Source organism: Clytia hemisphaerica, unplaced genomic scaffold (genome assembly GCF_902728285.1).
Source record: "Clytia hemisphaerica strain Z4C2 unplaced genomic scaffold, Clytia hemisphaerica genome assembly, whole genome shotgun sequence".
In the NCBI taxonomy this organism is placed as follows: Eukaryota; Metazoa; Cnidaria; class Hydrozoa; order Leptothecata; family Clytiidae; genus Clytia; species Clytia hemisphaerica.
Window position 1 is genome coordinate 66,389 of NW_027104621.1, and position 12,236 is coordinate 78,624.

General features: G+C 36.1%; 1 protein-coding gene across 1 annotated transcript in view; it reads left to right on the top strand.

Moving 5' to 3' along the window:
* Window positions 1–12,236, top strand: part of LOC136824672 (protein MON2 homolog) — a 39,952-nt gene that overhangs the window by 4,331 nt on the left and 23,385 nt on the right. Inside the window, exons 7-16 of the mRNA XM_067080661.1 lie at window positions 160–285; window positions 585–773; window positions 1,304–1,428; window positions 3,189–3,449; window positions 3,986–4,192; window positions 5,155–5,273; window positions 5,954–6,087; window positions 6,499–6,681; window positions 8,211–8,372; window positions 8,805–8,863. Of these exons, the coding sequence (XP_066936762.1) occupies window positions 160–285; window positions 585–773; window positions 1,304–1,428; window positions 3,189–3,449; window positions 3,986–4,192; window positions 5,155–5,273; window positions 5,954–6,087; window positions 6,499–6,681; window positions 8,211–8,372; window positions 8,805–8,863 (1,565 nt within the window). The remainder of the gene's footprint in view (window positions 1–159; window positions 286–584; window positions 774–1,303; window positions 1,429–3,188; window positions 3,450–3,985; window positions 4,193–5,154; window positions 5,274–5,953; window positions 6,088–6,498; window positions 6,682–8,210; window positions 8,373–8,804; window positions 8,864–12,236) is intronic.

Genomic DNA, 12,236 nt, shown 5'->3' on the forward strand with positions numbered 1-12,236 from the left:
ACCGAGAAGGATTGATGCTCTGTAATTATGTTAAAAAATACAAATACAGTAGCATCTTTGGTCTATTCACCTACATTAGGGTGGTAAGCTGCAAAATTGATGCTGCTGATTATATCAATATTGCTTTGTATTGTCATGATCATATATTTATTTGTTTAGGATTTATGCCAGCTGACAAATGGAGATAATCCTTATTGGTTGCAAGGAATGAAAACAATGACCAGAACATTCGGCTTGGAGTTGATGGAATCTATACTCAGACATTACCCTAAAGCTTTCCTTGATGTAAGTCATTTCTAGTTGAAAAGATATTGGCAATAATAAGCCAACCAGTAATGGTAGGTATCCATAGAATTAGGAAGAAGTCTGCGTCAGGCTAGCTTATTTCACCATGGTTTTGGAATTATAATTACGTAGTTGACAATATGTTTTATCTTCACAAATCATCTTGAATTCAGCTTTTTCATTGTTTTCAATTCCCTTTTCTTTTTATTCACAGAACAAACGTACATGAGCTTTAACCAGAAAAGAAGTTTTCTTAGAAAACCAGTAGATTTTTATTTTGTATTCCTTTTTCCACGCAGCATCCGGAATTCAGTTTCCTGTTGAAGGAGAGAGTGTGTCCACTGATTATCAAGCTGTTCTCACCTAACATCAAGTACAAAAAGGGTGGTCAGAACACACCAACTATCATTGAGAAGCCTGTGTTCTCAGTGTCAGTACGGTTGCTTCGTGTGGTGTCTGTTCTCATCAAACAGTTCTACTCTTTACTGGTGAGTGGTTTGGTTACTTTTGTTTTTCAATAAATGATATGATCTAATCACGTCACTAATGAAAATATCTTTAATGGACACATAACTAGTGCATCATTCAGGAAATTATCATCAAAGTATCCACCATGTTGAAAATCAAGTGTCAGTCGTTTTAATGGACGGTAAAGATCCTAGCGATTGGATTAAGATAATGTTTTCTTTTCTTTTGCAAGTGATTTGCAATATGATTGGCATCATTATGTGTTGAACTCGAGGGGAGAGACTATCACTGAATTCGAACTTGGCCAATTAATATTGTTTTTCTGGTTCTTAAAAGCGGTGAAAAATAACAATGATTTAGACACCGTTAGGCCCGAGAGTCACAACCAAACTTTTTACAACAGGCTGGACTTTATAAATCTTGCCATTATGGTTCTTCGTTGACGTGTATGCATGTGATTGAATTTTGTATTACTCCATGCTCCCTTCAGTCTGTATTCTATTCTTCAGGTGTATTCTATTTAATATATAATAAATATGTTGTTCTTTAGGTCACAGAATGTGAAATCTTCTTATCATTACTGGTGAAATTCTTGGATAATAACAAACCATTCTGGCAAAGAGCACTCGCTTTAGAAGTTTTGCATAATTTATGTTCCCAGCCACAGATATTGAGGTCAGTATTAATAAGACCATGTTTTCACACGTTACTGTTCCGTTTCGCTCTGGTATGATTTTCGTTACGAATCGTGTGTGTTCATATTGGTTTCGGAACGTTTCGGAGCAAAAAAACGGAGCAGAATTGATATACGTCTTAATCATTGAAAGAACTTTCCAACAAAACTGTAATCTTAGACCAGACAGAGGATTCTCGCAAACTGAGCTCACATCTTAAATATCTACTGAGTTTCCTTAGTATCGAACCACAATCATGGTCGTAATATTTGAGAAAAAAGGGAAATCCCCCGGGAAATTTTGAAACCACAATCGATTTGTAAGTGCTCTAAAGTAGGTTTGAAGGGTAGAGTTTTAACTCTGAGTTTTAACACTAGACTTAAGACTTAGGACCTTAGGATCTCAGGATCCAAAAGTTCAAAAATAGTCCAACAAGGCTCAGAATATAGCCTGGAAGTCTGCCAACCCCTCCCAAATTGAAATATTCGATCAAGTTAAAGAAATAGCCCAAAATCGACTTTCTCGCCAAAACTTTAAATCTTGAAAAACGTTAAAATAACCGGAATTCTCATTCTATTTCGACCATGATTGTCTTTGAAAATAAAAAATCCCAAAATTCTGCTCTGCTGGGGGTCTAAATTCAAACTAAAGCAAGAAAAATATTTTTCCGGTTGAAAATATCCCTTTCTTCGATTTAACAGCCAAAAACTTTTAAAAAATTGAAAATTTTCTGAAATATTGGCATTTTTGGATTTCCGTAAATGGGACCTTTTCAAAAAGTGAAATATTTCACCAAAAACTGATTTTGACCCAATGAATATGCTTCAAAATGGTCGGAAAAGGGTTATTTTTCAAATTTTTGGGCTTTTCTGGTAATTTTAGACCCCCCGCAGAGCAGAAATCAGCATTTTCAGTTTTCAAAGACAATCATGGTCGTAATATTTGAGAAAAAAGGGAAATCCCCCGGGAAATTTTGAAACCACAATCGATTTGTAAGTGCTCTAAAGTAGGTTTGAAGGGTAGAGTTTTAACTCTGAGTTTTAACACTAGACTTAAGACTTAGGACCTTAGGATCTCAGGATCCAAAAGTTCAAAAATAGTCCAACAAGGCTCAGAATATAGCCTGGAAGTCTGCCAACCCCTCCCAAATTGAAATATTCGATCAAGTTAAAGAAATAGCCCAAAATCGACTTTCTCGCCAGAACTTTAAATCTTGAAAAACGTTAAAATAACCGGAATTCTCATTCTATTTCGACCATGATTGCAGATTAAAATATCTTGGAAAATGACGGTTAGCTAAGAAATGTTTTCATAGTTCGGAAGGGGGTCACTACCCCCCCTACCCTAGAGCTACCCCCCCTACCCTAGGTTCTTCCCCCTTTTAAAATTTGATGCTACCCCCCCTTAAAATTTTAAAATCCTACCATAATTCTACCGGTGAAAAAGCAAGAACATTCAGTGTAAATAAGCAAATAATTGCATTGTAAATTAAACGTTACATTAGACGTTGCATTGTAAATTAAAAATAAAACTTCTAATTTGGGAAAACACAAACAAAACATACCACTGACATTTTACCCCCCCTTTCTAGATGAACCTCCCCCTTTCTGAAAACTTCCCCCTTTCTAGAAAAAATTCTCTTACCCCCCCCTTTCTGAGATTTTCTGAACATCGCTACCCCCCCCTTTATAAAGGGGGGGGGGGTGCGAACTATGATTTCTCTTTTAAAAGTCTATGTATGAACTGTTGCTTTTATTTTAGGTCGTTTTGTCAATTCTACGATATGCAAGAACATTCTACTAAAGTGTTCAAAGAGATTTGTGAAGCTTTACACAAATTCGTCAACTCAATGTTGGCAAGAGAAATCTCGCAAGTTTATTCTTCAGCTTCTGGTAATATTAGTCCTGGTGCTGGCCCATCCTCGCCCATCAGTGAGAAAGCTCCCACGCAATCAGGTTTCTTGTACAGAGGACAATGGATTCCTGTACCAAACGTATCGCAAACTAATATCAAACCCATATAGTAAGTTAACATGCAAAAATATGTGTTTCCCTTGATGTCGAATTTTCAACACCCTCGAGAAAAAGGCCATTAATTCCAAAGAATTAAATATTTTCGCTCTTTATAGAAACTCGATATTTTTTACAAGTATTGATAAATTGATGCTAGATTTACGAAAATTGTAACCAAATGTCTTCGTTCCATTGAGGTAAACCAGTTTCCGCAAACAGCCTCTTTCACTCATTTCGAACTTTGCTTACTGATACGTTCATCACACGTAAAATAAGGTTGAAAAATTTTGATGTCTAAGAGTGCACCATACCAGAGAATCGTAATGTAGAGGTAGATCATTCGGCTACGGTGTGCAAGGTTGTCGGTTCAATCATCAGCTGGGTCATATCAAAGATTCAAAAACCATTCTTCATATTTCTCTGCTTTATTCTCAGCAATTGAAAAGATAGGATCAAGTATCGAAAAAGGAGCTTCTTCGGGTCGATTGTGACTGTGGTTGCATGACTTACTCACTCCCATAACCAATGTTTTATTTCTTTCAACAGCCTTGAACAACTTGAACACAAAAACGAAGGAGTGAATGTTTCCGAATCTTACGCCATGCATATGGTATTTTTATGTGTGGTAGAGATCTGCCAAGCTCTCGATGTTTTAATCTTGGATCGCATCTCCAAGAAAAAGAAGAGAGATATTGAGAACGGAGATTATCTGGTGGAGAATGTCAAACACACTGATAAAACAGGTTATTGTTTGTTCGTCCCTATTATATTTTTAGAAATATTTTCCGCCGGTTTTTCATTGAGTTTAACTTCCGCGCGGGCTGGATTTGTCAGTAATAATAATCGGCAGTGTGTATTTTTGACGCCAACTAAGATTAAAAACTTTGACTTGCGCAAACTTGCGCTCACAATAAACCAGATTCAATTCTCAGCTCAGCTTAAAAAAGCAGCAAATAAATAAGGCAATTGACATCTTTTATAAAGTGAAGTCATTGCAGTGCATATCGCCAGAAAAGTTCATACATCCCGGGCGGAAAATAAGCTCGATGGAAAAACGGTTTTATTAATCTCAAACTTAAGCTTTACACACGCCAATTTTAAGGTGAATCTATGAAATTCTCCAAGCTGTAGAACAAAGTCTTGCATCCATTTACAGCATTTTGTCTGTGGGCGTAATTAAAAACTTTACGTGGCGGTTGCCCGTTGGTCGTGTATACATCTTTTGTTATTGTGGGAACCACCCGCTGAATGCTCCGATTCAAAATTTAAACTTCCAAATCCCTGTCTACTTGGTTACATGGGGCTTAGTGGAGAATTATAAAGAATAGTGAAGCAACTGTCATAGGCTACGTGATATCTTCCTTCGTTCCGAGCGTAAAACTCATACTCTTTGGAATATGTGCACTGTTCTTATTTTGAATATTGTGTTTTCCGGATATATCGCATGCGCACTGAGGCTTTAATAAAACAATAGAGAGTTTCGAGACCTAAGCTAATCAGCTCTGTTTTCAACATTATTTTTTCAACTTCTTTTATTAAAAGATTCTATTATGTATAACCCTATTAAAAAGCAAATTCCCGGTGGGGGCCACTAGTGGCCAGCTATGGCAGTGCCTATAGACCAAGAGTAAGACCTAAAAGCCTGGAGCTGTCCATTGTGTAGACTAAAACTTTCATTGATATGTATTTCTTTGTCTTTTATCTATACATTACAGTACAGACGAGGTAGCGACTGACCACGTGTTAAAAGGATTGCAAACATTTGCTAGTATGTGTGGACAGTTAGATCGAACCAACGACCGAGATCAATTCATCTCGTGTATTTGTAAATCAGGTATGTCCACTGAGCTCTATATAAACCCTTTGAAACAGTTTTTTAATCTCGACCAACCAGAATCTTAGGACTGGAGCTTTTTGAAAGTTGTACCCAATTTTTGACTCTACTCGATGGTGGTTTATGCATCGAGAGCTCTAGATCTACATTTTCTTGAACACTTGTGATGTAGCGCCGTTTGACATCTATGGGCAGTGGCTTGTTTGCGGATACCACTTCAAAAAATACCCATAGCTTTGTCAGGTTGGATTTTAACTGATTTATAATTGAATCCAGCCAAAATCAACCTCTACTAAGGTTTTTACCGGGCAGGATAAAAACATGGGAAATGACCTGTTTGAGAGAAAATCAACTTCTAATAAGGTTTTTACCGGGCAGGATAAAAACATGGTAAATGACCTGTTTGAGAGAAAATCAACTTCTCAAAGAGCTTTTATCGGTAAATGCGCTCTTTTATATCACATTTCTTCAGATCTGAGCAATTTTAGTGGTTTAATCTTTTCGCTCTCCGTCAACTTCTTACCAAATTTTCTTGAATCACAACACAATTTGAAGTAACATGACTTTGATCTATTATCGAATAAAAATATTTCACACTGATGGAGTGATGGTCAAGCGGTCAAGACTATCATATTCAGATCTACAGTATCTACCAACGATTTCTAACTATTTTCTTATAGCGCTGCCGGTGAACTATTACGCCAACAATTTATCAGTGGTACAGCAAAAAGAATCACTTTCGAAGACTTGGTCTTCAGATAGCACTACCAGTGTTGACAAGAAGGATGATCAAATGAATGGACATAGCATAGTGGTAAGTCTCTTTCAACCTTATATGCAAATCTTTATGTGCTCAGCGGGAGTAGTACTCTTCTGTTATATACATAAGAATATAAGTACTTATGATGGTTGACAGGAAGTGCTGCCTGACTTTTCACACTTAGACTAAAAGCCGAATTATTTGTAAAATCCTCGCTAGGACATTCAATGAAATATTTTTCAAAAATGTTCGAGGAGCAAGACATATTTTATTTTATTTATATTTTAAGAAATATTTTCGGTGATTGAACGACCCTTACAAGAACTGAAATAAGATTTCGAAACTTTTGCAACCCTCGGCTGAATTCTAATTAGTTCAACACTAAGGCCCGTATCCTCCTTTTGCCAAAGAACGACCCCTCTGACTCATTAACCTTTTCTTAATAACTTTAATGTATTCTTTTAGATGACAGTCAAGAATATTCAATGCATGCGCGCTTTGTTAAACCTAGCGCATTGTCATGGTGGCATCCTTGGAACGTCATGGTATATGACCCTTGTTACACTACAACATTTGACAATTCTTGGATTGAAGCTATCTTCTGGTGGAACAAATAAAACAGCGAAAGCAAACGAGATTCCCAACTTGGTGAGTGCGTGATGCTTCTATCCAGATCCTTTTCACTAATTATGATATGAGCCCTCCCCATTGGGGAATGGGTCCTACTCCTTACGAAGTAGGAATTCCTCCTTTTTCAAGTCGGAATGCATAGCGCTGTTCAGACACCGCTGGTTATGTGCACGCGAGACACAGATGCCATGATGCATAGTGATGACACTTGAACTACGCGGGAGAGCATATAGCTCGTCAAAGGCGTAGAACGGGATAAGTGACACCACACACCACAATGTCTGGCATATCACTCACACTCTTGTATCAGAGTAGTGGTACCCAATTCCCCTAATTTCACTAATTAAAAATCTTACACTTCATATGAAAAATTGAAACCAAGTTTTTGAAAATGCCAATACACTAATAAGGGATCTGCAATCAGCATGTTTTTATATTTCATGATTTATTTACTTAGAACGATTTCCTCATGTGAATTTGTGTGCCATATAACGTGCGGCTACTGTTCAGGTTTCGACGAGGTCCCTATAACTCGAACATACAGACACAGAGAAGGAATCTTCTTAAAATGGAATATCAATTCTGGTATAAAACTCTTCAGCGATTGCCTTTCCATTATTAAGAATTAAATATTTGGATGGGTCACAGGCAAGAAACAACAAAAATTCATTTATTGATTGATAAAATTTTCTCTCTACTCTATGGTAGAGCATCTTCAGATCTAACATAACTCATAATAAAAACCTATCATATAACATCTAGCATCTTCAGACATTTGATTAAAAAATTATTTTCATTCCCTAGATAAAAAAGTATTTAAGTTATTCTTATAAACAATAAAATCATTAATAAAGACAATAAAATGGTTATAAAAGATTTTCCCATATGTTGGATAAAAGTATGGTATCTCTATCACGTAAGACTTTATCTCCTTAATTGTCCATAGCTTATCTTGATGAAATCCAATTATGTTGGCACTGGCTTACGTGAGAAAAGCAGGTCCCTAGCTTGACGGCCCTTTACACGTATCTTTTATAAGAAAGAACTATAAAAAACCGTATTTAAAAATCGTATTTTAAAAATTTGAGTGATTGATGAGGGGCAAATTTCAATCAAGATCTAAATTTGCGCTATATTTTATACGTCAAAAAGGTAAATCAAGTAAATTTATAGCCTGTACCAAACAAACATTTTTAAATGGATTTTACATGGAAGCTGGACTGACCACATTACATGGAAGCTGGACATGTTTCAGTTCGAATTATGGAGATTCCACACATTAAGTTTTTAAACGAAGCCCCTAATTTACCATACCAACCGCGTGGTTTTCACACGTACGCCAGATCGACAGTAAAATCTATCGCCAGATTTCGGAAAATATTCCTCGTGAAAACAAAGAAAGCGCTGGATATAATCGGTCATACCCAAAAGCGGTGTAAACTTAACTTCACTTATTCTTGCTTTAGAAAGGTCGACGATTCCTCTCTAGATTCCACTCTGATTGCACGCGTTTCAGTCTGACAAGTCTGTTGTGTTCTTTCACCTAGGTGATCAGTCAATCCATGATGGCTGACATTCCTGTTCTTTCAACCATGTTATCACAACTCTTCGAAAGTTCCAAAGTTTTAGATGACGTCAGCTTACATCACTTGGTGGACACGCTGTGCCGCCTCTCCACCGAAGATATGGAAAACGCTACTCAGAATAAGGTAAGGGGATGCAACACACTGGATACCATGCAATGTGGAAATCTGCGGATTAGATTCAAGATCTTAAGTTCAATTCTTCAACTCAGATAGCTCATTCAATTGATATGGTCTTTTTCAGCCGAGCTCCGTCTCATTTCGGCCTTGAATTTCATACATTTGAACATATCATAATATTTCAATCGTAAAACTTCATATCAGAAGTGTAACATATGGCACTTGATCATATTTTTTTATGATTTTGTAACTTTTGATTATCAGGAGCCTTGTTTAATGATGAAAGCGAAAACTAAAAACCACTTTGCACCATGATCACACGTACAGTAAAAAAAAATTCAAGATGGAATTTCAATTTACAATATTCAAAAGGTACCGTGTTTATTTACAGCTGATCACGACTTTTTAATGATTTTTTAAACTTTTCATCATCACCAGGAGCCGTGTTTGTTTGCAGTAGCGAAGATGTTGGAAACAGGACTGGTGAATATTCACAGGTTGCGTGTTCTGTGGAGACCACTCACTAATCATCTATTGGAGGTCAGTTTCAATTATATATTGCTCGTCTATCTATTATCTATCTAATATTGGCGATGGAAAGGGTGCTGTAATTAGTTAGCTGGGCAAAAATGAATCTTGGTCACGGGTGAAGTTTTTTGATTTTGCTCTTTGTCTTACATTGCAAAACATCTCGGTGATTTAATACAAGTCACCAGTATATAACGGCTCCCTCTCAATTTTGAGCCTCCAAAAAAGTGTTTTGGATATTAACTTGGATTTTGGTATCACTTAGGCTGCTGGCATCCACTAACGGATTCGTGCTCCTTATAGAGGATGCTTTATAAGCGATATTTCCTTTGTCCAAAGATTTGCCGCCTTTAGCCGATGTACGGCTAAAGACATTTTAGCTGACGAGTGTCTACAAATGTAATGTTTAAACTTTCTGTAAGGCACCAAATAATAGATTGGAAAATATATTTGGATTTCCTAAAAGAAGTAGGCAGAGGGAAGTTTGCTTTTTTTCTTCCTTCTTTCTTGTTTAATGTGGAGATTTTGTAAAAGATGAGAAATTAGATTTATTGAATTTAAGCTCCCTGCTGTATCTTCTTGTGTGCACCAATAAAATATTGCTTCATAAAACTCCATTTTGATGCTTGAATTTGATTTTGTATGAGTGTATAATTTTTTACCACACTGGATTCGTTGATCTCTTTGGCTCCAGATAATTGTTTTGTCAGGTTCTACAGATATGTTGCCGATTATTTAAAGTTGTGTTTAGACAGTACATTTTTGGAGTTATATTGAATATTTCTGACATTACTTATGATTCTACAAAAAGGGAGTGTTTGTTGATGTCGGTTGTTGTTTCCTTGTTAAATGTTAAAACAAACAAAGAACTTTTCTTCAGCTATGGCATTTCACTTTTGGATAGTGTGGCCTTTGTACTTATCTTTTTCATGTACTTAGCACAATTCTTTTGAAGAGATTGGAGTGTTTTTGGTTGTTTTCTTTCACTTTTTTGTTCATATTTGTATTTTTGAGCTTCAACCGAAGAGCAGAAGGAGAAGTTTTGATAAATTTACAGACCAGATATCTTATAAAAGCAAAAGTCAAAAATAAATCTACATACTGTACAAAATGCGCGCATCAGATTGTTTTTATTGGACCTACCTCCGGGTGCCCCGGTGGAGGTCCTATGAATTAACCTCTGTCTGTTCGTCCGTTCGTTCGTTCGTCTGTTACCAGCTTTTCTCGAGATTGGCTCATTAGTTTTTTCTGATTTTTTGCACCAAGATGCAAAATGGCAATGGCCAAAATGTGTGAGCCCGATTTTCGAAAAAAAATCATTTCCGGCCGAAAATGCCGGAAATATGCCGGAAATATGCCGGAAAACCCGTTTTTTTGGCATTTTCTCAAGATTTCATCATTAGTTTTTTCTGATTTTTTGCACAAAGATGCGTGTTAGCAATGCCCAAAACTTGGCCGAGTCTGATTTTTGAGATGCCGGAAATCGCCGTTTTTCTGGATTTTCATTGGACTTTTTCCATATATTTGGTTGTTTTTTTCATTCAAAAACATTATTAATAGCAATGCCCACCATCAAGCATGTTTCAATTTTCAATAATATAGATTTTTGAAGCCGGAACTTTCTAAAAATCGCCGGAACAGCCGATTTTCGCCGGAAAAACGGTATTTCTTGAATTTCTTGAGCTGTACTTTATATTCTTTCATGAAATTTTGCACAATGATGCAAAATGTCAATACCTAAATTGTGACGGAGCCTGATTTTCGAAAAACATCTTTTTCCGGCCGAAAATGCCGTATTTCTGGTCTGGGATTCGAATTTCGAATGTAACCATTCTATTACTCTGTACCAGAGTGTATCTCACGATTATCGTAGCGTAGTTCACTCTGTGCGCATTGTCTGTTTGATAAAATTTTTTCCGTACGGAGACCTCTGCGATGAAGTATAATTTTGAAATAAAATGGCCGCCAAAGTACGATAATTGTAAACAAAGGGATGGGGGATGGGGTCCATTGAGGGTCACTTTCTAAGCATGTTTTGGCTGCTTTTTTAATGTTTTTGAGCCAAACTAAAAGCTGAAAAGTAGCGAAGACATATTCAAAATTGTCTAACAGAAAACTATTTTCCAAAATACCCTATTTTTCCATGTAGTCCGCCAAAGAAAAATACAAACATTTTAATTACCATAGTTATGCCAACAAAACAAGCTATAGCCACTCTACATAGATCGAATGCCGTAAAAGTAATACTGAATTTGAACATAAAAACATGCAGAGATACTCTGAGTATATTCTTTTGCAAAGAACTGAAGTTAAAATCACTTTAAAAACAAGATTCCAATCAAACAACTTCTCTCTCATGTTCGTGAACTCAAAGATCGAAAATGTAAACAAAAAACATTCGATTTGTGCAAAAAGAGTTATTTTGCAATAGAATGTCTTCATTTACAGCTCTCTTTTATTCCAATTATTAAACAAGACGACTGAAAAGTCGAAAATTTCGCCTTGAAAATATGTATCGATAAATATGAGGTACATGCGCTAATAAAAGTGCTTAAACAAAAGACTTTCAAACACACCTGTGTGATTATTTTGAAACAAATGCAATCCCTGCATGCATTTCACTCTTAAAAACAGCCCTAAGTTGTAGTCTGGGAGCAGAATTCAATATGTCGAGTTATAGACGACTTTGCTTAACCCAGAAGGTGAATGGGATTGTTATACATCGTTGGAACGGAAAGTTTATGCTGATTATGGAAACCCGGGTCTTAAAAAGTCTATCCTGGACAAAATTGCAAACGAGGCTGGAGTTTGCACTCCGTCGTGGTGTTTTTTCGATTTTACCTGTTTTAGAAAAATGCTTACTCTCAGCAAAGTAAAGGGTTTTAGAATTTCATTTTTTGTGCAAAATGCTGTCAATAAAATGGCTTAATAGAAAAAAATTCAAAATTCTCGAAAAAGTTTTTTTTTGCACTCCATCTCGGAGGACTTTGGCGAAAAATCGATGTTTTTTCTTAAAATTCGTCAAAAACTAGTCTATAAACCACTGAAATTATGTCAAAATAAGTCCAAAAATACTTTCCTGCTAAAAATACTATAAAAGAATAAGAAAATATAACAAAACAAAGAAAAATCGGCTCAAAACGCTATTTTGCACTCCCCCGTTGGTGTTTTTAATGAAAAAACGTGATTTTTGGTGTTTTTGAAAAAAATATAACATTTTCTAGCTTTTCCTTTGATCTACGACTGGAAATCATATTCTTCTCTTGGAATCATTTTTATCCAACACAAAATGCTAAAATATTCTGAATAATGACCCTCCTTCGTTGGGATTTTAAGTCAAAA